General features: G+C 46.8%; 1 protein-coding gene across 1 annotated transcript; it reads left to right on the top strand.

Annotated features, from left to right (window-relative positions):
* Positions 1-2,082: 2,082 nt before the first annotated feature.
* TSPAN3 (tetraspanin 3) lies at positions 2,083-26,425 on the top strand. The gene is made up of 7 exons (XM_071568210.1): positions 2,083-2,248; positions 14,854-15,045; positions 16,077-16,151; positions 19,915-20,016; positions 20,361-20,513; positions 20,785-20,868; positions 25,764-26,425. The coding sequence occupies exons 1-7, from the start codon at positions 2,186-2,188 to the stop codon at positions 25,854-25,856; spliced, it is 762 nt and encodes a 253-aa protein (XP_071424311.1). The 5' UTR covers positions 2,083-2,185; the 3' UTR covers positions 25,857-26,425.
* The last annotated feature ends 7 nt before the right edge of the window (positions 26,426-26,432 follow it).

Here is a 26,432-nt window from a genome sequence, read left to right as displayed (position 1 = left end):
CGCAGTCAGGCTGGCACTGCCACAGCCCTGACACAGCACTGACATAGCCCTGCCCTGCTACTGCCATAGTCAGGCTGGCACTGCCACAGCCCTGCCCCGGCACTGCCAAAGTCAGGCTGGGACTGCCACAGCCCTGTCCCGGCACTGCCACAGCTCTGCCAGCACTACCACAGCCCTGTCCTGGCACTGCCACAGCCCTGCCCCGGCACTGCCACAGCCCTGTCCCGGCACTGCCACAGCCCTGCCCCGGCACTGCCACAGCCCTGTCCTGGCACTGCCACAGCCCTGCCCCGGCACTGCCACAGCCCTGTCCTGGCACTGCCACAGCCCTGCCCCGGCACTGCCACAGCCCTGTCCTGGCACTGCCACAGCCCTGCCCCGGCACTGCCACAGGCAGGCTGCACTGCCACCTCCCTGTCCCGGCGCTATCCCGGGCCCTCACGTCCCTGCGCTCCTCGGGCAGGTGTTCGGTGCCCTCCTGCTCCGAGGGTGCCCGCGGGCCGTGCGGGGCCGCTGTGCGGGGTGTGAATGGTCAGGGCGCTTTGGGATCTGCCTCAGGACTGTTCAGATGTTCAGAATGTTGCCTGATGCCTGAACTGCTGTGAAAACAGACACTCAGAAACACGATTAATGGAGCAAGACAGATGGGATCCCTTTATTGAAAGCTTTCGAGGTGCACACCCGGGGTCTGCACACACATGCACAGCACACACACACGTGCACTCACACACACACACACACGTGCACTCACACACACATGCACAGCACACACATGCACAGCACACACAGGTGCACTCACACACATGCACAGCACACACACGTGCACTCACACACACATGCACACACACACATGCACAGCACAGACGTGCACTCACACACATGCACACACACACACATCCACTCACATGCACACACACACATGCACAGCACACAGGTGCACACACACACAGACACACACAGAGACATGCATACACACACACACGTGCGCACACACAGACAGACACAGACACACACACACTCACACACACTCACACACACACACACACACACGTGCACACACACACATACAGACACACACACAGACACACGTGCACACACACACACAGACACACAGACACAGACACACACACGTGCACACACACACACACAGACACACACAGACACACACTCACACACACACGTGCACACACACACACACACACACACGTGCGCACACACACACACACAGACACACACTCACACACACATGCACACACACATACACACACCCCACCCCGTGACCAGGGATGTCACAGCTTTCATAACCTCTCCAGCAACTGACATATATCTATAACCAACCATGATTCTCATTTCCCTTTGTGCCCCACCCATAGTGGTCTTCAGACCTGCCCCTTGGAGAAGTTCCAGAACTTCCAGGCCTTCGCGTGTTTTGTCTTCTCACTATCTACAGATGGTTTCTCACAAACACCGTGGCCTTGGCAGGGTATGAGGAGGCTCACGAATCTGTGAGACAGAGCTTTAGTAACTCGCTTAAGATGTGAACAACCCAGGAGAATCTATGTAAGTTATACAATCTCAAAATCTACAAAATACACTAAAATCCTTAGGCATCGAGAAAATGATCACTTTGTTCAGAAGCAGAGCTGCGTTTGTGCCCGGCCCGGATTCCAAGCGCGCACCGTCCACTGCCCGGCCCGTCCATTCCCCGCCCCGTCCATTCCCGCCCCGGCCAGTCCCGTCCATGGCCCACCACCTCCAGCCCCGACCCGTCCATGGCCCTCCCCGTCCGAGCCCGCCCCGTCAGGGCCCGGCCCTCAGCCCCCGCCCCGTCTATTGCCCATCCATGGCCCTCCCCGTCCATTGCCCGGCCCGGCCCGCCCCGTCAGGGCCCGTCCGCTGCAGTTCCCTCCCCCTCAGCCCCGCCCCGTCCATTCCCCGCCCCGCCCGTGCCTTCCCTTCCCCTCCGCCCCGCCCCGGCAGGGCCCGTCCCCTGCAGTTCCCTCCCCCTCAGCCCCGCCCCGTCCATTCCCCGCCCCGCCCGTGCCTTCCCTTCCCCTCCGCCCCGCCCCGGCAGGGCCCGTCCCCTGCAGTTGCCGCCCCGTCGGGCCGCGCCGCCATCTCAGGGTCCCCCGCCCCCGGGCCCGTGACGCGGGGCCGCCATCTCAGCGGCGGCGCGGGCAGCGCCATGGGGCAGTGCGGCATCACCTCCTCCAAGACCGTGCTCGTCTTCCTCAACCTCATCTTCTGGGTGAGTGCTCGGGGCTCCCGGCTCGGGCTGCCTCTGCGGGCGCTGCTCCGCGGCCGGGCCCCTCCGCTGCCCCCGGCCCGGCCGTGCCGGAGCCCCCGGGCCTGAGCCCCGCGCGGGGTCCTCTCCGGCCGCCGCCCCTTTCTGTGCCCCATTGCCGGGGTGGGGGCCGCCCCATGGCCTGGCGGGGAGGGTTTGTGGGGCACCGGGGTTTGTGTGCGTGTTTGCAGCGGGGGCTGCGCTGCTGAGCCCCCCAGGGCCCCCACGGGGCGCTCGGGGCCAGCTGGGCCTTGGCTGGCACTCCCGGCCCCCCGGGCACCGAGCGGGCACCGCGGGGCTCCCTTGGCTTCCCGCTGCCGGAACGCACAGCTGGGGCGTGTGCGCGTGTGTGTATGTACATCCATCCATCCATCCGTCCATCCGTCCGTCCGTCCATCCATCCATGTGTGTGTCACGTATCGCCCCGGCCGCAGCAGCCCCGCCGTGTTTGTGCCCCGCTGGAGCTCCCACAGCCTCAGTCGTACAGTGAGACATTCAGTAAGACAAAAGCTTCCAAAAGTGGGACAGTAAGTTGCTGTAAATGACCTTTCTCAGGATGGATGTACAGGCTGTAGCTTGGCATTGTGTTCACTGTAATAATTGGCCCGTCAGAACAGCATCACTCTCAAATAAATGACACAAAATTAAAGAATATTCTGTAGAGTTTTAAGAATTCCTTTTGTGCATTTAGGTACTGCATTTCTCATCCTGCGATCCCAGCTCCAGGAGCAGGATATCCGTTGTCCCAGCTGCTCAGATATTTCATCTTTGTACAAGTAGTAGTGGATAACCAGCTATCTGAACACAGGAGTGTAGCTGTATTTAGGTACATCATTTATTATCGGCAGGTGTATGAAATCTTACAACTGTCACAGACGAATGTGCCTGTCTGAATCCTTACAAAGGAAGCCCCTGCTGAGTGCCTGGAAGTGAATCCTGGGCAGGGGAAACGCCTCTCCCTGCAATCCCCCCGGGTGTGCCCGCACAGCTGTTCGGGGAGAGCCGCAGGGAGTGCGGGGCGTGTTTGGCGTTGGGTGGTGCAGGTCAGGAGTCTGATTTTGGCTGAGCTGTGTGGGCTCCGTTCTTTATGTTGAAGTGTGATGTAGTGACATGAACCTCTTAGTGTAGCCTTTTGATTGGGGTCTGCTTTGTTGGGTGTGGCTTTTTGTTACATGCATAGTTGGAAATGGCATTTTAGAAGCTCTTTATAATAACTCCTACTTCATACTTAAAGTTTTGACTGGACACAGTTTTTTTGAGTTGCTTTCTTGATGGCACCTTGAAGTAGATTTTTCTTTAGTTGCTGATATCAATTAGGCTGTTTTGAGTCAATGAACACAAATTCAGTGTGCAGTTTCTCCCCCACTCCAAAAGCTTAGTGATAGTTTTCATGTTTTATTTGTTAGACTGGTCTTGTTTTTATTTGCTGCATTTAGTAATTTAATTGCATGTTGGAGTTTGCAGTTATTCACCTTGGACAGTGGTGGGATCAAAGTTCTTTTTGTAACGCCTCTTAAGACAAACTTGGCTTAACCTAAAACGGGCAGATTGTATTTAGATAAGATGTACCTCATGTCAAATTAAAATGTCATCAATCCCTTATTCTGTAACCCACCTCCAGCCCCAGGAGGCAGCCTGTGCTGCAGCTTTTTGGCAGGTGAGTGGCTGGGCTGCCTGTGCTGGAACAACCTCACAGCTGCCAGTGGAGAATGGAGCAGGCTTCTAAAAGTGAGAGTTACAAACATCAGTGGGGTTTCTCTTTAGCAAGCTAAAAATAGGCAATCCACATATTGCACTAAAAGGACTAAATCTTCTCTGTTAAATGGCAGAAGAGGAGGAATTGCAGCTCCTGACTGAGCACATGTGTTTGTTGGCTGAGCTGTGCATGTAACACCCGGTGCCCACCCAGCTGACAGTGGAGCTGCTTCTGTGCTGTTACAGAAGTCTTTTCCTTGTCATTCATGGGTAATTTCAGTTTGGATAATTAGATCATCCAGATTTCCCCTGAGACTTGACAATAAATAAATGCCTATAACTGATTAAGTAACTATGAAATCTCCTGTAATTGCTTTTATAAATTTACTGTGTCTCTACAAGGTATCAGGTACAAGTCTTACCTATTATCCTCTTTGTGGTCCTCTGGAGGAGCAGCAAGTTGTTGCTACCGAGTTTGCTGTCAAAGGTTCTGCAAGAGTAACAACGCCCTGATCATGGTGAATTAGAACGTCCCTGTGCCCTCCCCTCCCCTCCCCTGCAGTGGGTCTCGTGTTTGTGGGGGGATGTGAATGTTCAGAGCTTTTGGGACTTGTTGTGTGGCTGTGACATATTCAGATAATTATCTCTTCTGCTGAAGAAAAAGCAGAGCTGTGTTTGTTAGACCCTGTAGTGTAGGTTCTAACTTCTTTTACTGATTTCTTTCAAGCCATCTGAAAAGGCAGGTGAGACAGGTTGTAGCCACTCATTCATCATCTACAGCTGCTGCTTTAATTCTACAGGTTCATCTCCTTCTGAAGAGTCTTGTGCTATTTGTTAAATTGTAGAGTTGACACTGCATAAAAGGTCTTGAGAAATTCTTATATTAACTGCACTTTCCTATATGTTAATAATTACTACAGGATTTTTATTTTGGGGTTTTTTAAGCAAATGGGCTGTGGGAGGTGTCTCAGCCCCTGCCCTGCTGTGGCAGTTTGTTGTACAGAAATCGGGGTGGGCTTTATGCACCTTCACAGGTTTTTGTGGTGGTGCTTTGGTGGTTCAGCTGAGTTGTATTTGCAGGGGTGTAAAGCATCGAGTGCATCTCCTGTCAGTGCCCATATTGCCTTAAAAATACAGTTCTGTAAGAGCACAGTGTCATGGCAGGGAGTCATCAAGGGTAGCAGATACAGATGTTGCATGAACATGGTCTGAATTTTGGATAATTTGTCAAAGAGTCCTTAAGCTCAGAAGTACTTTACCAAGAAATGCATTGATAAGAAGCATCAGTTAAAACTTGCCCTCCTAAGGAAGACCAGAGGAACACAGATCAGATTAATGTGTTTTCTTAGTGTTTTGTTGCTGTGAGTTCATTTTGGAGTAGATGTGATAAATGACAAAGGAAAAACAGTCCTTCAGTTGACCTTTATCTTCCTTTAAGTTTGCACAAGATCTGTCTGGTCAGCTGGTAACTTTATTTTCATTTAAGTCCTTTGCTTTAAGGAAGGGTATTGCTTAGGAAGTAATTGTGATGTGAAAGACAATACAACTTAGAAATAAAGTCATGAAACTTCCAGTGCATATATCCTCATAATCAGCAGTATTTTGATATCTTGATGATGAAATTGATAATTACAGTAAAGTATTTGAGAATAGCATGTTTTTTGAAAAGCCTTCTGTTAAATTACAGGTCTGCATCGTCTTGAAAGAGGAAGGAATAAATTTACCTGGAACAAATATTCAAAGACTGCTGTCAAATCTGTTTATTTTGTGCACTGTTAATTTAAGGCTTCATGGTGTGACTTGCATAATTCAGTTGAAAGCAGTTTGAAGAAATGAGATGAAGACCAAAATGTGAAGGAAATGTTTTCAGTCTTAGTTTAGGATATAGTGTAGAATTCTATGTAGTGGTGCTTCAGCAAAGGAAGTGTGTCTGTTTTGTATTCCCAGAGAGCCCGTGTGCTTTGGCAGCTCTGCCAAAACGGGACCTCATACCCTGTGCTTGCCCTGAGGGTTTATCTCCACCCGTGTCCTCCTTGAGCAAAGGAATGAACTCTTCTCCTTCAGTACTTGCAGACTGTTTAAGTTGTTCTTGCAATTATTCAACTGGCTTGAAATTATTACTTTTCAGCTGACTAAGCTATTATAAAACATTCCTTGGTAGGATTGTTTAGAGAGACTCAAAGCTTCAGTTGTGCACAGCAAGAATTGCTTCTCCAGTTCTGTGCTCACATAGAATTGATTGGGTTGGAAAAGCCCTCCAAGATCATCAAGTCCAACCCTTGGTCCAACTCCAGTCCCTTTACCAGATCATGGCACTCAGTGCCACGGCCAAGCTCACCTTAAAACCCTCCAGGGATGGGGAATCCACCCCCTCTCTGGGCAGCCCATTCCAATCCCTGAGCACTCTCTCTGGAAAGAACTTTTTTCTGATCTCCAACTTCAATTTCCCCTGGCAGAGCTTGAGCCCATCGTGCCCCCTTGTCCTATTGCTGAGTGCCTGGGAGAAGAGACCAAACCCCACCTGGCCAGAACTTCCCTTCAGGGAGTTCCAGACAGTGCTGAGGTCACCTCTGAGCCTCCTCTTTTCCAGGCTGAACACCCCCAGCTCCCTCAGCCTCTCCCCACAGCACTTGTGCTCCAGTCCCTTCTCCAGCCTCGTTGCTCTTCTCTGGCCCTGCTCCAGCCCCTCAATCTCTTGCCTCAACTGAGGGGCCCAGAACTGAACACAACACTCAAGGTGTGGCCTCCCCAAGGCAGAGTCCAGGGGAAGGGTCACTGCCCTGGGCCTGCTGGCCACGCTAGTTTGGATCCAGGCCAGGATCCCATTGGCCTTCTTGGCCACCTGGGCACACTGTTGGCTCCTGTTGAGCTTCCTGTCCCTCAGTCCCCCCAGGTCCCTCTGCCTGGCTGCTCTCCAGCCACTCTGTGCCCAGCCTGGAGCACTGCAGGGGCTGGGGTGGCCAAAGGGCAGGACCTGCACTTGGCCTTGTTAAACCTCATCCCACTGGAATCAGCCCATCTCTCAAGTCTCTCCAGATCCCTCTGCAGAGCCCTCCTGCCTTCCAGCAGGTCGACACTCCCTCCCAACTTGGTGTCATCAGCAAATTTGCTGATGATGGACTCAATCCCCTCATCTAAATCATCAATAAAGATGTTAAACAGGACTGGACCCAACAGCCTGGGTGTTCTCATCCCAGTGCAGCAACCAGAGCATTGGAAATGATGTGGTGTTACCGTAGAGGAGCTGCCTGTGCTGTCCCTCAGAGGAGCTGCATGAGCTGTCAGTGTGTGTGTGATGTGTTTGGGCTTTCTGATAGAAAAGGAGAGAGAAAACGCAGCAATGGGAGAATTCACTGAAATTCAGTAGTAGAAAGGAAAAGCAGAACTCCCTTTCTCATACCTGCAGCAAAAAGCCCAGGAATTCAATCCCCTGTATGGGCCATTGACTTGAGCTGGACTCGATGATCCTTGTGGGTGCCTTCCAACTCAGAATAGTCTGGGATTCTGTGAATTCCTCTGGTTTACTGTAAGATTGAGAATAGTTTCTGATCTGGACTTCAAAAGCAGACTCCTTGAGAGTCCTCTGGTGATCAAAGACCACAATGGATCGATGATCCCAAAGGGTGCCTGGCAGGGATTACTTGACTGACTGAAGCCTTTTTTGCCTTGAAGGATGGTCACTTCTGGATGTCATAGCTGAATGTTTTGTGCTTCTGCTGCTGTGGTAGTGAGGTGATATCTGCAGGATTATGTAATGGATTGGAATCCTGAGCATTAAGGAAAATATTTTTTTAATTAAAAATTAGAATTTAAAAGTCCTCAAGTGTTGTGACCTCTCTGAGTGATTTTTCTTAGAATATTTGGACATGAATTTTCAGGTAGCAAACATGGGCCAGGTGCTGATTTTTAGTAATAAATACTTCAATTTGCTTTTAAGTAACATTTTTGTGTCTTGATAGGATGAATTTCAAGTCTTTGCTTGGGATTTTTCAGGATTTTTGGCATCTGGTTTTGAGTGTAAAGGCAGAGCTAATACCTGACAAAAACGGGTTGCAAAGCTGAATGTGATACCTTTGAGCTGTCCATGGAATTTGCAGTATCACTTTACTCAGTGAACTTTGTGTCACAGAGTGATCATCGTTCTTGTGCAGAGCCAGGAATGTGGGAACCAGATCCAGTTACAACCCTGATGGCTAAAGAGGTGTAACAGAACGGCTGTATTGTTAACATCCAGTTAAGAAATGTAAAATACTGCCTGCAGTTGCACTGCCTCTTGCAGTCAGTGACAGTCAGAGTGTGCAGAGCCAAATGCAGTGGCCTGAAAAGCCCTTGAGTCTGAGGTGTTTGAGCCTGGTGTGACACAATTGAGTGTGGCAGGGTTGGCAGAGCTGTGTGGCTTTCCTGAATTTCACATGGCTTTGTTTCAGTTTTAACTGTGTGACAAAGTTGAATGGAATTGCTGCATTTCTCCTCTCAAAGGATCTTGTAGGACAGGTATGGCTCAGTGTTGCAGTTAAATTACTATTGACAGAACAAACAGGAGTGTCAGGAAACCTTTGGGTCCAGAGCTGGATGTGCATCGAGTTCAGCAGCAGAGAAAATGGGAAGTGCCAGTGTGGATTTGTTTGGGAGGGGAGTGGGGAGAGACACAGCAGTGAAGGGGCTGAAAGGAAAACAGAAATGAACAGCAAAGAGATCCTGTAGGGCCTTTGAGGTTAAAACTGAGGAGTTTTGGAAGGACAGAAAGCTATGAGGAAAACTTAAAGCAGGGGATGAGGGAAAACTCCTCCTCTATCAGACAGTAACCAGGCTGTGAGCACTCTGGTGCTGGGAAGAACCAAAAATGTCAGAGAAATACAGTAGAAGTCAAATAATGGAGAAGTGTGGGGGGCAAAGCCCCACTTGTTAAGGTGCTGTTGTAAGAAGGCCAGAAAGTGGGTGGCAAACCACAATCCCAGTGTCCTTGCTTGAGGGTGGGAGATGTTCAGGAGTTGTGTGCATGGATAAAACAACTGATACAATTGTAGTGCCCCAAAAATCTGTCCTGGAGGGTACGTGGGTTGTATTCTTAAAAGGACGTGTTACAAAGGCAGTGAGAACAAAGCACTAAAGTTTACCAGGAAAGGGAAGATGGTCCTGGGACAGGATCCTGGCAGAGAAGCTGGCTGTGGTGTGGAAGGCTTTTTCCTTTGGTTCTTTTTATCAAACACGGTGTCAATGGCATATCAGACTGTGGCACAGCCTTATTTAACAATCCCTTGCTTGAAAGAGTGGGAATGAACAATAATTGGGCTGAGTGGTATCTGTGTGGCTTCTGACATTGGCCAGTCAGCACTGGTAGAGTTGGCAAAAGGAGGAATTTTTAAGTAGGTGTACTTACCAAAATCTGAAATATTCCTCTTGCCTAATTGACTGTCCTAAGACTTTGCTGCTACTTTCATTTTCTTGTTCTGAGAGTGTGTGTTTTTCTTAAAACAGTGAATAAAATACAGATTCTAAAGAGACAAATACTGTTCTTTGGCCTAGTTAATTCAAAGAGTACCGAGAAAAGAATTCAAAACGTCTTTGTTATCTGTTCTGTTGTGATCACAAAGTGAAAAACATCCCATAGCGAGGTGAGGAGCAAAAGTACCATGAAGGCCAAGGCTTTGTAAACATACAGAGTCTTCGGACAAGTTTCGTCAGATCTCCTCGGGAGCAGCATCAGTGGGGCAGAGTAAGAAGCATTCATTTGTAAAGGAGCTGCCGTGTCCGAGGCTGATAAATAAATAATCACCAGCACAGGTACTTTAATGAGCTCACATTCATCACCTGGGGCAGCCACGTCCTCTCTCGGACTGCCGCAGGTGTGAGCACTGCTGAGAACAGGAAACAGCTGTTGGTGTGTTTGCAGCTGCCTGGAAAACAAACAGAGGAGCAGAAATGACCTGGGACTGTCTCAAGGTGCGGGTGGATGGCAGCCTCGAACACCTCGGGGCATGTGGAGGGAAAGCTGACCCTGAGCTGGGCATGGATTTAGGAGGTGGGATTGGACCAGCCCGAGGATGGGAGGAGGTTTGCTCAGAGAACCTCCAACTTCACACGTGCTTTGCTACAAGGTGTTGAGTGATAACATATCATTGTCTCATTAGATCTTCAGTTTCCCCTCCAGTTTTTTTGCATAATTGCTCAGCTCTAAATAACTCCTTAGAGATTCTTGCAAAAGCAATAATATCAACCTTTTAAAGGTTAATTCATCCTAAAATAGGAGTGTGCCAGTCCAGGTTCACAACTGCAAGTTGGCTGCAAACAACTGTGAAGGGCTGTGTGAATGCTGAATAACCAGCCATCTCCCTAGAGCTTCATGTGACCTGGCACAGACCCAGGAACTGCTGCCATCTCTGTTCAGAGCTTTGAGCTGATTAGGTTAAGAACTCCTCCATCAAGCCCTGGTTATCAAAGACCTGTTTGAACTGTGTGCAGTTCATATATTTGGCTTCCATTGAATGATAGGAAATACATGATGGTAAACATGGCAGCTCTTTGGCTTGAGCAAGCTTGGGCTTTGCAGGTTTACCATTTACTCTGCTGGGTAATAAACACCAAGATTTGGATTACTTTGATTTCTTTTTAAATTACCCTTGTGTTGTTACTTGTGATACAGATTTGAGTTTCCCATGATGATTCCTTGAGATGCAGATGTGTAAAGCACGTGGTGCTGGTTTGGGGGTTTTGGTTTTGTTCAGGTTTTGGGGGTTTTTTGTTTGTGTGTTTGGGGTTTTTTGTTTTAAGAAACACATATTTAACTTTATTCTTGGTTTGTAACTGGTAATGAATGTGCATGTAAGTGGTGCAGCTCTGGTCAGTGTGGACTGCACACTTCATATGGGTGGAACTGGCTCTGTCTTTCTGTTCCCACAGTGTTTGTGCATTGCTGACATTAACACAGAACATGGTGCTGTGCTGAGAGAGAGGAAGGGCCCTCAGGCTGGGCTGGTCCCATGGACTGAACCCCTGTGAGCAGTTAGCACAGCAAGTGTTCTTCCTGAGTACACTTGTCTTGGTTTCACCCAAAGTCAGTCCTGTCGCACACCCCTAAGGCTGTTCAGTGATCAGACCAGCAGGTAGTGAGTAAAAATCATCACAGATGAGCAAAAAGGATTGCTTTGAAAGTCCTGCTCTCATACCAGCTTTAGAGACCTCCCCACTTTCCTGGAAAAAACACATCCCGTGCTGTGATGTGAAAGGAGAAGGGGAGGCATCTGAAACTCGATAGCATGTGAACCAGCTGGGTATGTTGCTGTTCCTGCTCTGTGCTAGACCAAGTGTTGTACCTATTGGAAAGGTGCTGAACTGCCATCCAGGGCAGCTTTTAAACCGTGCCAGCCCCAGCAGACGCTTTGCTCTCAGCATTCCTCCTCCTGCAGGTGATGTGTTGCAGGAGGAGCACTAATTGTTACTGGTGTGGTCACTTCCTCACACAGGAGCAGTGTCAGTCCCCGTTGCTCAGCGTTGCTCCAAAGCAAAGCCCAGGGCCCGGTGCTGTCCTGGATGAGGAGTCACGTACCACGTGTGGAAGGGTTTAACCAAGGTGGCTTTGCATCTGAGCAGTCTAAAGACTGGAACAGCAAGGCTTCTTCATATCTGTGTGCTTCTTGAAGTGGGGAGGGAAAGCTGACACCTGAAGGCTTTTGTATAAAGGTTAAACTTTTCCAAGCACATCCTTCAAATATAAATGCTTATGTGGTTTATGAACCAGATTTTTCTTAGAAAAGGAGAAAGCTCCTTAAATTACACACAAGAGGAGGAAAAAGAAGTTCACAAATGGTTCTGATTTCAGCTTTGTGGTATATATTCTGTGCCTGATGCCAGTCACAGCTGTGGCTTTTCATCTGCCACCTTGCAATGTGTGATATTTCTAACAAGCATTTTAGTTCTTAGAAATAGGAGATTACATCACTCCTGTGCCATTCACAGGCTTCATTGCTAGGCAACAGTTAATGTAATTCCATTGTTCAGTGACACTACTTTGAATCTTTGCTTTGTGCACAGAGTGTGTGTCTGCATTTTGCTGTGTTGTACCTAAGATGGCAGGATTTGTGCAGCTGGATTAGCATTTCAACTCCTTTTGTGCAAAGGGGCAATTCTGTAATAGCTTGTTCACTCCTGTCTGCAGGAGATGTCTTGCTGTTGGGCTTTGTTACTGAATTTGCAGTTTCACTCCCCTCATAGCTCCATAGCACCTTTTGTTGGATGAACCTGAGCCTCCTGGATGCTTTTAAGATTCCTGCAGGGTACACAATCACCTTGGCAGAGAGAGGGGCAGAGAAGTGAAATGTGTTGTTCAAATTCATGCAAAACTGATGATATTTTTGAGCTGGCACTTAATATCCTTTTTTTCACATAGTGTTTCTGTAACAAAGTGCTGCAGGGAATGTTGCACATGTGAAGTGGTGTTCTGTAGTGGTTGTGCAGATTGTTTTATGGGCAGGAATTGCTGTAATGTTGTAGTACCTCTGCTATGTGGGGGCAAAATACTGAAAAACCAGGTACAAGTCATCTGGTGGCTTGTCTGGTTCTGTGCCACAATGAACAGACTTCCCAGGGAGGATTGGGAAGATTTTGGACAAAGCCTTGACCACCCTGATCTGAACTCGTCATTGACCCTGCTTTGAGCAGGAAATTGGACTAAATGATCTCCTGGGGTCCCTTGTGAACTGAATTATTAATTAATTCCTTGATCCTACACTCACATGGTCCAGCCTTGTAGCACTGCAGCCCCTGGAACTGGCTGTGTGTGTGTCTGTGCCATTCCCTTCAGTCCCAAGCCGGGGTGGGAAAGGTGCCTGCCAGCAGCTTGCAGGGTCAGAGCTGGTGTGGAACACTCGGTGAGTGAACTCCTGTGTCCAGGGGTGGATTGCAATGTGAGGGAACACTCACTGCCCTTTACAGCAAAGGGAAACTCCCCTGATCACATCTCAGTCCTTGCATCTTCTGGGTGGATTGTTTTAGCTTAGACTTGTATTGGGATGCCAGAAAAGTATGTAATTAAATTCTCTTATCCATCACTGCAGATCAGGGTTTCATTCTGCAGAAAGTGTGAAGTCATCTGTAAAGCAAAAATTGATATGGCCCTTTTATTTTGAAATACATGTGTGTGTTGCTTGGCTCCTCCAGCACCATCCTGTCCTTCCCTAGGCCAGCTCAGTTCAGAGTTAATGAAAGTATTGATGCATTGGAATCCCTGTCACTGCAGGGGAGAGGAGGTGGTAGCAGATGGATGCAAGAGCTTTGTCTGTGCTTTAAATCCATATAGTTGCAGGTCCATCCTACAGGACTTGCTTGTAGTAACTTTTAAGCTGATTTTTTGTTTATTTTACGGGTTTGTGGTACATGTTTCTAGGTATTTGGTTCTGCCTTTCAATAATTGATGTTTTATATTTGTTCCTACCTGTTTTGTTGATTAGAATCAGGTTTTCCAGTGCTGTGAACTCTTCAGAAATGCTGTTTCTTGCAGGTCATCTTTCCCTAGCAGAGGTTAAAGGTTACAGTGTGTATATCTATTCTGTGCTAACAGTAGCCCGTAGATAGTAATTAGCAGAATTTCTGAGGAAAGCTGCTTTATGTTGTTTGGTAAATATTTGCTCCCCTGCTGGAGGCAGGTTTGGTGTGCCCAGGGCTCACCTGAGTGTGTGTGTTCAGTTCCCCTGCTGGAGGAGGCTCGGTGTGCCCAGGACTCACTCACTGTGTGTGTGTTCAGCTCCCCTGCTGGAGGCAGGTTTGGTGTGCCCAGGGCTCACCTGAGTGTGTGTGTTCAGTTCCCCTGCTGGAGGAGGCTCGGTGTGCCCAGGACTCACTCACTGTGTGTGTTCAGTTCCCCTGCTGGAGGAGGCTCGGTGTGCCCAGGACTCACTCACTGTGTGTGTTCAGCTCCCCGGCTGGAGGAGGCTCGGTGTGCCCAGGACTCACTCACTGTGTGTGTGTGTGTTCAGTTCCCCTGCTGGAGGAGGCTCGGTGTGCCCAGGACTCACCTGTGTGTGTGTTCAGTTCCCCTGCTGGAGGAGGCTCGGTGTGCCTAGGACTCACCTGTGTGTGTTCAGTTCCCCTGCTGGAGGCAGGTTCGGTGTGCCCAGGACTCACTCACTGTGTGTGTTCAGTTCCCCTGCTGGAGGAGGCTCGGTGTGCCCAGGACTCACCTGTGTGTGTGTGTTCAGTTCCCCTGCTGGAGGAGGCTCGGTGTGCCCAGGACTCACCTGTGTGTGTGTGTTCAGTTCCCCTGCTGGAGGAGGCTCGGTGTGCCCAGGACTCACCTGTGTGTGTGTTCAGTTCCCCTGCTGGAGGAGGCTCGGTGTGCCCAGGACTCACTCACTGTGTGTGTTCAGCTCCCCTGCTGGAGGAGGCTCGGTGTGCCCAGGACTCACCTGTGTGTGTGTTCAGTTCCCCTGCTGGAGGAGGCTCGGTGTGCCCAGGACTCACTCACTGTGTGTGTTCAGCTCCCCTGCTGGAGGAGGCTCGGTGTGCCCAGGACTCACTCACTGTGTGTGTTCAGCTCCCCTGCTGGAGGAGGCTCGGTGTGCCCAGGACTCACCTGTGTGTGTTCAGCTCCCCTGCTGGAGGAGGCTCGGTGTGCCCAGGACTCACTCACTGTGTGTGTGTGTTCAGCTCCCCTGCTGGAGGAGGCTCGGTGTGCCCAGGACTCACTCACTGTGTGTGTTCAGGTCCCCTGCTGGAGGAGGCTCGGTGTGCCCAGGACTCACTCACTGTGTGTGTGTGTTCAGCTCCCCTGCTGGAGGAGGCTCGGTGTGCCCAGGACTCACTCACTGTGTGTGTTCAGCTCCCCTGCTGGAGGAGGCTCGGTGTGCCCAGGACTCACTCACTGTGTGTGTGTGTTGCAGGCAGCCGCCGGCATCCTGTGCTACGTGGGGGCCTACGTGTTCATCACCTACGATGACTATGACCACTTCTTTGAGGACGTGTACACCCTGATCCCAGCAGTGATCATCATAGCGGTGGGGACGCTGCTCTTCATCATTGGCCTGATTGGGTGCTGTGCCACAATCAGAGAAAGCCGCTGTGGGCTCGCCACGGTGAGTTGGAGTTCTTAATGTAGTGTTTTCCTCATGTGTATTTGGCTACTTTCCCTTTTAACAAACTTCTGAAATGTTATTTAAAGTTCTTTCTAATCTTATTTTATGGCCTTGAATGTTTCCCCTTATATTTTGTTCAGAACATCGTGTTTCAATTTTCTGCTCTGAATAAAGGTGTTAAGTGAGGCAGTTCTGGCAGCAGAAGGCTTCTCAGTTTTACCTTTTTTAGAACTGTGATAATGTCATTAAGAAATGTAAAACCCTATGACTAAATCATAACAGTTTTTAAGTCTCACTTTTGTCTGTTGTAGTTGAAAAGCTGAAATTGGAGGGAGAGAGAAAGGTGATCCAGGAGCCTTCCTGTTTTAAGTATCTTGCATCAAGGTTAACTGAGGGTTGTCATAGAGCCTAATTATTTATGGCTTATTTGGGACACCTCATTTGCAGTATTTTATATAGTGTGCTCCAAGCATTTTAACTGTAATTTCAAAGAAGGTAGGCTGGGTGGTATTTAAACTGTCCCCATGGGGTTTCTGGGAGGGCTCTTTTGTTGAGTGCTGTGTAGACTTCTGTAGCAGTTTATTTTAAAAGTCCTCTTAAATACATCAGGACAAATGCATGGCTTGCTGTCTGTGCCAGTTGGTGCAGAGCTTAATCTGAGGAAACATTCCCTGAGTCCATCCACCCCTCTCAGTAACAGCCTGGGTGGCTTCTTTGTTGTGACATTCCTATTTATCTGATAAAGGAGATTGAAGGCAGCACTTAATTAAAGCACTCCAGGATGGTATTTTCAGTACTAATAACAGCACTTGCCCAACTGGGCAGCTTCTTATTACTTGGTGAAGTTATGAACACTAAAGCCTGTTGAACAAATTCTGGGCTCATTTGGTGAACTTAAGTGCCTGCTTTAAATTATCTGTTTAATCAAAACATTACCTGAAAAAGTACTTTAAATAGAAAATCTGTGTGGAGACTTTAGAAAGTAAATGAGTAGAACTATTTGCACAAACACTCTTGATTGTGTTTTACAGTTTGTGATCATCCTGCTCTTGGTTTTTATCACTGAAGTTGTCGTGGTGGTTCTTGGATACATTTACAGAGCAAAGGTAATAACTTCTCAGTTTCAGTGAATGCTTTGTTGTGAGCTGTGACCAAAACACAGAGTGGTCTTTACTGTGTTTGATTCTGTGGAACTGTTATGGGTATTTGTTAAGGAAATAAACCCAAACCTCTAAGTGAGTCGATTTTTGATGCCAATATCTTAAAATTTGTGGACAAAAAGTAGCTGGAAAATATCATTAAGATTTGAAACAGCAGAGGGGAGTAATTGGTACCTTTACATTTTCCAGGTGGTCTTCTGATTTATTTATGCTTTGACTTTGTGAATAATTGGGCCTACACAGTATTTGACCACAGGGCATATTATTTTAATATGCAATAACCTAAATGTTGTTGTGTGTTCTGGTGTGCAAACTAACACTACATAAAAATAAAATTAAATACATTGAATGTGTTAATGTATACTTTTTAGCTTTATAGAGGTTGTGGACAAGGGTTATAGCTAAAGAATTCATGACTTCTTCTACTGTTTGTTTAATGGAATTAAGAAACAAGTCAGAAAAATAAAATTGAATGTGCTTCTACCAGCATAATAAATGGCAGAAATATTCTGTGTGGTATTAGAGATACCACAGTGTAGCTTGAAGAAAAGAAGTTTCTGAATTGAGCAGTTTACCTGGTTTTGCTATCTGTATCTAAATTTTGCAATAAAGTTCCCAGAGAAAGCATTTTAGCTGTGCCATGTAGTGTGTGAGCAGCACGGGATGCTCAGGAATATCCTCATGGCAGCCTGAACTGCAGCAGCACAAGGACCTCGCTGTGGCCTCTGGTGGCCCTGCACACAGCACAGGTGTTGGTGGGTCAGTGCTCTGCCTTCTCCTGCTCTCCTGGGGGAAGGGCTGGGGCAGAAAGTGAGGAGGGGGCTGGGGCTGTGCTTGGGCTCAGGGAAGGGGCCTGGGGAGCAGCCACCGACCCAGCCCTGGAGCTCTCACTGTGCCTCTGGCTGCCAACAGGGCGGGGCTGCAGCGGGAGCTGCCCCAGGGACGGCGCTGAAAGGCACAACTTCTTCTCATGGTCTGCGTTTCATTTTTGGTATCTTGGCAGTGAACTGAGATGGTAATTCAGGATTCTGAAGTTTGTAGTGGAAGTAGTCCTTGGAAGCAACTGAGGAAAGCACTGTGATGATTCCAGGGAAATGGGAACCGTTGGATTTTTCCATGTTGATTGGGATGGTCCCCTTCTGTTCCAGTACTTGCAGAGGCAATGCTGTGTTGTGGTGTGGCTGGGCAAGAATTAACCCTGGGTCTGCTCTGAACTGAGCTCTGGTCACCTCCATCTCTTCCACGTTCCCTTGTCAGTGTGACTGGCTCTTCCTCAGTGAGCAGCATTCACAGCAGACCAAAGCAGATGCATGGATCTTCCTTGCCTGGCCCATCTGAAATTTCAATTTGGAACACTTGAAAATTGGATTGGCCCCAGCTCTGTGTTCCTGTTGCTTCTCTTTTTTGGGTTGCTACCATAGAGTTTTCACTGCAGGATGTAATGCAGGGCCAGAGCTTGGAAGAGGAGGGAAGATAATCTCTTTTTGGTGCAGCATCATCTTTTGTTAAACTGTTTGTGGGAGTCAGTATTTGAAAACTGAATCTTTAATTTTTTGAAGGGACAGATGGGTTTTGTTAGTAAAAATGGCAGTTTTCTGGAGTCCTGCAGTACTTTGTGTGTTAAGCTGTTGTTTCAGGTGCAACAGGAGTGTGAGAAATAAATTTACTACCAGTGAACTGGCAGGGGTAATCTGCTTAGATTGTGATCATTTCTGCCAGGGTAAGTAGGCAGCTCTGTGCCTTGCTAATTTTGTTCTGTTGTTTCTGACACGACATGTGTACATCTGTGGGAGTTCTGTTTTGTTTTAAAGGTACCATGTGAGGTACCTGTAAGGTAATCACGTTAGAAATACTCAGTGTTCACTCTATAAAGTTCAAAACAAAAGAGAAGATCGAAGTCATAGCAATTGTTCATGAAAACTGTTGGTGCCACATGAGATTGAGCATAATGTGCCCTTTCAAGTTAAGATACAATTATCTTAAGATACAGGTGATTTTAGGGTCTCTTAACTTCGTGTATGTAACGCTGTGTGTGCTGGTGTGGGTCAGACTCACCCGGAGCCACCTGCAGCGTGCCCAGGTCACTGTGGCCACTGCAGTGTGAGCACCTGGTCCTGGCCTGGGAAAGGGAAAGTCAGGCTTTTTCCCAGTGGCTGTAGAGATCAAACAGGCTCTTGGGTGGTTGAGGACCTACTGGCTTTTTGCCTCTGGGTGATCTGCTCTCTTCATTTTTCATAAAACCTGCCAGTTAGCTGGAGCCAGTGATTCCTGTTTGCATTGTGAGAATTTGCATGGATTTCAGGCATAATGTTGCCCTAATTGAACCATAAGTCAAATGATACACAAGCAAGCACTGAAAAAAATATTTAAAAACCTGTATGACAATTTCAGCAGCTGTTTTGTTATGAGTCAGAGTTGTAAATCACAATAGTTAAATCATCAAAGAACTGATTTTAAGCTGGTCTGAAACAAGTTTGCCTGTGCAGGCTAAATTGACTTTTGTGTCTACCTATCCTGATCCATATTTACTTGTTAAGATAGGCAGCATTCCTGAGGAGGGGGTGGGGTGGAATGCAGCTTGTGCTCTTGCTGCAGAAAATTGTTCCATTAAAGCATTTAAGGGAATGATGTGTTGACAAGACCTTCCTACTACAGCTTGCAAATTGAAGAATATGCAGGCTTAGTGCTCAGTCCTAAAATTACATCCCTTGCACATAATTCCTCTTGAATGTAATAGAAAAATAAATTCAGAACTAACCTTGATATTACACAAATGTTTATCTACACTAAAATTTCTGTGCATTTAAGTAATAATTTACAGTGAAACATAGTACTTAAAAGGTTCTAGCAAGATTTGCTCCAAACTAGGCAGTCTGAAATGCCTTTTGGGGAGACAAGAGCTGGTTCTTGGGTGGCACCCGTTTCTAACACATGTACCTGACAGCATCTTCAGCAATCTGACTCATCTGCAGTGGTTTGAAGAGCTATTCCAGTAACTTGCTATGTACAGTACAGTGCCTTTGGTGTTCCTCAGGAAGTGTGGGGACACTGGGACTGAGCAGAGAGCTTGGTCCCTGTGGGCTGGGGGGTCCCCATGGGGTGGGGAGTCCCTGTGGGGTACAGGGGTCCCTGTGGGCTGGGGGGTCCCCATGGGGTGGGGAGTCCCTGTGGGGTACAGGGGTCCCTGTGGGGTCAGCCAGAGCACAGAATCTTTGAGAATTTCCCGATGCTTCAACCAAAGTGGGAAGAGCAGGTGCTGTGACTTACCACGTTGTGATCCCCATATCCTTGTTGGTCCCAAGGGGAATGAGCCCAGGTCGTTATGCAGTTTTGGTTTGGAACTTTGAAGGGGAATAGAAGGGTTGAGTGAATGCTTTTAGGGAGAGCCCTCAGCTTCATGGGGTGTCTGCTGCAGTGTCATGGCAAAATCACGTTTCTTTCTGAGAGACATGACAGAGATACTTTGCCTACAGTCTTCTGGAAGGTGTAGCTGCTTGGGTTTTTATTTGCCCTTAGCTGTAAGGTAGAAACATCTTTGAAAAGCCAAGTTAGAATTTTAGGGAACTGCAGCACTGCAGTGTGCTGATTCCAGGTGATGGGGAGATACCTTGGCTTCCTGAAATGCTGGAATTGGAACTGAAGTAATTTTACCTGGCCTGGCCTGCTTCTTTTGGGGAGCTAATGCAGATGCTTTCCCACCACTTTGCAGGTGGAGGATGAGGTTGACCACAGCATCCGGAAGGTGTACAACGGATACAATGGGACAAACCCGGATGCAGCCAGTCGTGCCATCGACTATGTACAGAGGCAGGTGAGGGGACAAGACATGTGTGCATTTTCCAGTCCCTTCTGCCCTTAAAACACAGATGCTGTGTTGTTCTGCTACTTGTGTGGATTGTCTTCCTCCATTACAAATCTAGGAAATAGCTGAATGGATGATAAAGAGCTTAACTTGATTAAAATTAATATAGTTATTGCATTGTTGATTAGGAGATACATCTTTGTTTAATTAGCTATCTGTCAATCTGTGTTTGGATTCAAATGTCTAGTACTTAAGTATTTTTCTGCAGTAGAATATAATCTTAATACACTTGTCCTCTTGGTGTTTCCCTTGGAATTGCTGTCATGCTGTCTCTTTACCTGTGTGGTTTCCAGCTGCGCTGCTGTGGCATCCATAACTACTCAGACTGGGAGAATACGGTGTGGTTCAAACAGACTAGAAACAACAGTGTGCCCCTCAGCTGCTGCAGAGCAGCCCTCAGCAACTGCACTGGCAGCCTGACCCGCCCCATGGACCTGTACTCCGAGGTGAGGCAGCCCAGCATGGACTCGCATGGCCACGACCTTGTCCTGACTCTCATGTGCTTTTCTTTGGGGAACATCAAATCTTGGGGGTATTTGCTTTAACAGAAAGTAGATCTGGTTTCTAGAAGGGGGAAGAAGCCTCTCCTTTTTTCGTTTGTGATGTGTTATTTTTTTAGCATTTGGGTTATCTTTCTGCCCTATTTGATGCTTTTGGGGTTTTTTGGTGTGTGTCTAAATATGGTTGACAGATATATAAGAAGCCTCCTTGTTTCAGGGGTGTGAGGCTCTGGTTGTAAAGAAGCTTCAAGAGATCATGATGTATGTCATCTGGGCAGCACTAGCATTTGCTGCTATTCAGGTAAGAGAACCTTCTTAATTTCTTAACTTCTTTCAATTTCAATTCTTAACTGCTCTACAGATAATTATTACTGGTGTGTACTTAGAGGTGTTACACTTCAACACAGAACTTCCCAGCCTTGCATGGTCTCAAAGCTGCTGCCTTGTGGATCTGTACTCTGTTAGAGTTGGAAAGAGCTAAACAGTCTGTTACATACAGTAATCTACTATAATGTAAATGCCAAATTATTTCTTCCTGACGAATTTGCATAGTGTTTAGTTTCCAACTCTTGAACAGATAGCTCATACTTCATGCCATTTTAGAGGTACATCAGCTTAATTGTGCCTTGTGGCATACAAATAATGTCAGGACCACCCAGGAGACACACCAGGGATTTCAGTGTACTCTGTTCTTGTGCAGCTGAGCTTTGCATTGTGTCTTCAAGATGTCTTGGATTCTTGGGCAAACAAAGAGGTTCTAAACTGAAGACCTTTATTACAGTTACACTTGTCATAAAACAGTGACAGAGGAAATTGAGTAGTGTATATAGAATCATAGAATTGATTGGGTTGGAAAAGACCTCCAGGATCAGCAAGTCCAACCCTTGGTCCAACTCCAGTCCCTTTACCAGATCATGGCACTCAGTGCCACGGCCAATCTGCGTTTAAAAATCTCTAGGGATGGTGAATCCACCCCCTCTCCGGGCAGCCCATTCCAATGCCTGAGCACTCTCTCTGGAAAGAACTTTTTTCTGATCTCCAACTTAAATTTCCCCTGGCAGAGCTTGAGCCCATCGTGCCCCCTTGTCCTATTGCTGAGTGCCTGGGAGAAGAGACCAACCCCCACCTGGCCAGAACTTCCCTTCAGGGAGTTCTAGACAGTGATGAGGTCACCTCTGAGCCTCCTCTTCTCCAGGCTAAACACCCCCAGCTCCCTCAGCCTCTCCCCACAGCACTTGTGCTCCAGTCCCTTCACCAGCCTCGTTGCTCTTCTCTGGCCCCGCTCCAGCCCCTCAATATCCTTTCTGAACTGAGGGGCCCAGAACTGAACACAACACTCAAGGTGTGGCCTCCCCAAGGCAGAGTCCAGGGGAAGGGTCACTGCCCTGGGCCTGCTGGCCACGCTATTTTTGATCCAGGCCAGGATCCCATTGGCCTTCTTGGCCACCTGGGCACACTGTTGGCTCCTGTTGAGCTTCCTGTCAATTAGTACTCCAAGGTCCTTTTCTGCCTGGCTGCTCTCCAGCCACTCTGTGCCCAGCCTGGAGCGCTGCAGGGGGTTGTTGTGGCCAAAGTGCAGGACCTGCACTTGGCCTTGTTGAACTTCATATATTAGTCTTTTTTAAATTTAAAAAAAACCAAATTAGAACTGTCTTCTAAACAAATTTGTAAAATTAGAATTTTAAATGCTCATCAATTTGGCAGACTTAGCACATTAATGACACTTAACTTTCAGACCGTGCCAATGTTATGGTCTCTGAGCAATGTGGTACCTACACTGAGTCCCAGGAGACTTGAAAGCCCATTTCAAAGGTACTTTTGTGCCCTAATGGTGTTTGGGGTTAAACAACATTGTATCTATTGAGTCTGACAATTCAGGTACTTCTGTTTTCAAAAGCAGCTTTTGAGCTGGACTATGAAGGTAAAGAATCTTTTGCAAACAGTCTTGTGAAAATATGGTTACACTTACATTTCAATGCTGCAAGGATGTCCTGATAGGTAACACTGTGCACAGTAATGCAGAACTGTTCAGACCCAGACTGCTTCAGCTGTGGAACTTCACATTTGGGGAGATCTCTGTTCAGTCTCCTGAAGGGAAGGTGTTTTTCAGTTGCCATTCCTAAAACCTTAAAGCAATATTTGGTCTGCTTGAACACTGAAATATATTTGTGTAGTGTAAAAGAATGTATTTATCACAGCCAGGGCTTCTGTGACAGATGTTTTTGTGTAGGAAAAAATGCTGGTTGTGAGGCTGAGGTGCATCCCAAGAGTAGGCATTACTCCTAGTTTTGGAGTTTGCAGGTGGATAAACAGGTCTGCCCCAAAATGCAGCACAGTTATAATCCTCTCTGGGATTGGGCCAGAATTTCTGGCACATACTTACAGTGGCAGTGTGGCTGCTTGCATCTTGGGTTTAAACTGTTCTATTATTTATCTCCTGAAACTTGAGATTAAGTTCTGACATCCTTGTCTTTGTATACAGGATTTAAGTATGTTCTTGGCCTGATTCTCATCAGAATGGCCTGTGGGCTGACTGCAAGGGAGATAGAACATAATCTGCAGCACATCTCCTGTAACTTGAGTCATATCCTCTAAACTTAGTGCAGTAATTATGTTTTTCTTACCTCTTGGTGAATTTTACTCCCTTTCCTAACTTGCTGCACAGTCCCCTTATTTCATGTCCCTCAGCAGGGCTGTCTGAGGTTCACCACCTACAGCCCAAAAACTCAGCCTGCAGTAATTGCTTTAAAATGAAGAGACTGAGAAGATTGTCTTTGCAAGGCTTGGAATTTGTGGAAGATTTAGTCTTTTCAGCATAGCACTAATTTTTGGTATGTTCATATTTCAGTCACCATGGGGATCCTCCATGTGTGGTAATTCCCTGGTCCCAGCCACAGTGACAGCACAGAACTATCCAGAAATAGGAGGCACATTGAGGGGAACAAAGACATATCTCTTGTAGTTGGTGATCATTTACAAATGGCATATACAGCCAGTGAATGTTTTTGTACAAAATTGGTTTGATACTGCTAGCAGGCAAATGAAAAATAAATAAATTAAAAGGCAAACTAAACAAACCTTCTGAATGTGGGAGATATCTTAACTTCTCTCAAAGCTGTTGAAGCAGAGGATTTTCCTTCAGCATAGACTTATTTTTGTTCACAATATTAAATAACCAAAGAGAAGCAAAATCAAATGCCATAAAAAGGGGATTTTGAGGCACAGGAATATTTTTAATGACATAATTTCTGTAGAGAAAGTTGAAATATGGGAGTTCCTTCTGTGTTTACAGTGCATTCTAGGAATGTGCTCAGAGGCCTCCTAAAGGATAGAAATTGTTTAAATAGTAACTCAGCAGTTAATTGCATGAGCTTTTATCATAATGCCTGATTGCTGCAGGTTCTGCACAGCTGTGGAAGTTGAATGTCTTGAGTGGGCCATTGAACAGGGTTATCTGTGTAGAAATAACTGTAAATGTGATGGAACTACTCTGGTTCACTCAGTGAGTGTACATGGCTGGAATGAATTCCAGCAAGTACTAGAGGAGGTGTTGCTCTGTAGCACACTGTTTTATCCTTGTTTTAACACCAAAAAGATGAAGCTTTTGTGCTTGCAGACTGTCAGCCTTCTTGAGAGTTCTGTAGCCACTGTCAGCTGCAACAAACTCCATTTAACGAGTCTGACTTTAGTGGGTTTTAATTGTGGGTATTCCCTCCTCATTTAGAGGGCTGTGTCCATGGAGAGTTACATGGCACTGGTGTTTTCTCTGACATGAACTTAACATGCAGTTGATGTCCCTGCTTGGTTCAGGTGGGTTTGAGTAGATGGGCCTTAAAGGTCTGTCCCTACCTAAACCATTCCAGGATTCCATGATAACGTGTATTTGGGAGTTTGTGAACATGAAACCACCCAAATGAAGGTCCTGTTTTTAAACAGTGGAAGTGCCAGACTCCCAGTTACTCTCCATATGCTTTTTTAAACCTGAGCTGGTTTCTGCTGTAGGTCCAAAGCAGATAATGCACTTCAGAGTGTTGATCTTTACAGCTTGTTCCTATTCAGGAAGTTAAAAGTTTACACTGGAATTTCATCATGCCTCTTTCTAAATTACTGTTTATTTAGATTTCTAAAACATTCTGTCTCCAGTCTTTCAGCAGACTGAAGTACTATGTTGTGTGTGCCTCACTTAGTCTTAAAACTTGTACATGTGATGCATCAGCCTGTAGTGAAAACGTGTCATTCTCCTTTTGTCCCAGTTCTGTTTGCACTGGGCTTTTGTCGTATCAGTGAGGCAGATTTACAGCTGGTGTCTCTCACCCATTGATGCCTGTTTGCTTTCTGTCCAGGGGTTTGGGGCTGTGTTTCTGAGGTGGTTTTATTTTTTTAAGAATCCATTACCTTCTGGATGGTGCTTTATGATCCAGGGCTATGACAGGAGCCTCTTGAAGTATTTGCATCTGTGAATAAACTTAATAAACTTCTATGCATACAACAAAATCAGTACAATCTCTTACTTTACTGGAAGCTGTTGTAATTCCTGTAGGCCACAGAACACAACACTGTGCCTGATATTTTGTTAGTACAGCCTTACTCTTCAGTAAACATGCAGCTTCCTTAAAATATCATGCCCCATATCCCTGATTATTCCTGTGGTTTCAATCTTGTACATGAACACAGGGTGATCATATCCTAAATTCCTGACAAGTGTGCCAGCACAGTCGTGGTGCTGTGAATTTTAACAAAATGTCTAGAAGTGAATTGCTCACACTGGACTTAACCTTTCAACATGACCTGTTAAACTCAGTAAAGCTTTGATCTTTCTCATTCATGGCATTTAGAGGCTGATACATTGAATGTCACTTGAATTTTTCATACCAGATACAGTTTCAAAAAATCTGTACCTTTCACAAAATTCAGAATTTCTTTCATCTGAATTACTGAGGCAGAGCACAACTGGCTGACTGAAAAGGTTTTGTTAAAGGTGTCCAGAATGATCTTGGAAGAAAATGAGGCTGGAGTTTGTGGCCCTTGCTTTTTGCAGCAGGGACAAAACAAGCTAAACTTTTTCAGGAACAATGTTTGCTGCCATTTCCCTTCTGGACAGTGACAGTGTTAGGAATTATGCTGACAATTTCTGTGCTGAGGTTCCCTTGAAGTCTCTTCTTTGTTCTCAAGCCTGTTCTTTGTGTTTCTCCCCAGCTCCTGGGCATGCTGTGTGCCTGTGTGGTCCTGTGTAGGAGGAGTCGGGATCCTGCCTACGAACTCCTCATCACTGGGGGAACTTATGCCTAGAGGAGACCTCAGAGGTGCAGTTCAATCTTCCCCACTCTGTGGAAGGGCCATGGGCCAGGTCTCTTCCATGGCTTTCTTGCCCTAAGCTTGGCCCAAGCACACCCTTCGGAGATGAGGGCAGCAATCCTGTGCACTGGTGACGGGCAAAACAACTCAGCTTTACACAAACCATGTAATTCCCTGTGACTCCCACTGTTCTAGCCAGCTATTCATGTATCTAAATGTTTTAGTATAGTAAACTTTCTAATTTCAGAACCATTTGCGAGTTCCGTGTCATTTGGTTGATATGACAGTCAAAAGGTGTGTGCCTCCTTTGGTGCATCACCTCTGAGCATTAACTGGCTGACTCTTGCATATACAGAGGATGTCTTAAACCTTCACTACATGGAACCTTTTCTGGCCAAAGTTGTACAAAAGAAGCCAGCTGTATTTAATTTGAGGAAAAAAAATACTTCCATCTTGCCCCTCACCAGTGTCACTTTTAGAGGAAAAAAGAAAAAAAAAAAGAAGAAAACACTCTTAAGTGAAGTCTAGTACACTTTATATAAAAGAAATTGTAAAAAAAAAGACTAATTG

Source organism: Pithys albifrons, chromosome 13 (genome assembly GCF_047495875.1).
Source record: "Pithys albifrons albifrons isolate INPA30051 chromosome 13, PitAlb_v1, whole genome shotgun sequence".
NCBI lineage: Eukaryota > Metazoa > Chordata > Aves > Passeriformes > Thamnophilidae > Pithys > Pithys albifrons.
This window is presented reverse-complemented; position numbering and strand designations above follow the sequence as displayed.

What these genes read in the sequence shown, in the direction of transcription:
- TSPAN3 (XM_071568210.1), top strand. Translation starts at nt 2,186, where the DNA reads ATGGGGCAGTGCGGCATCACCTCCTCCAAGACCGTGCTCGTCTTCCTC. An exon ending in TCCTCAACCTCATCTTCTGG is followed by an intron (nt 2,249 to 14,853) that starts GTGAGTGCTCGG and finishes TGTGTGTTGCAG; the next exon opens with GCAGCCGCCGGCATCCTGTG. An exon ending in TCGACTATGTACAGAGGCAG is followed by an intron (nt 20,017 to 20,360) that starts GTGAGGGGACAA and finishes TGTGGTTTCCAG; the next exon opens with CTGCGCTGCTGTGGCATCCA.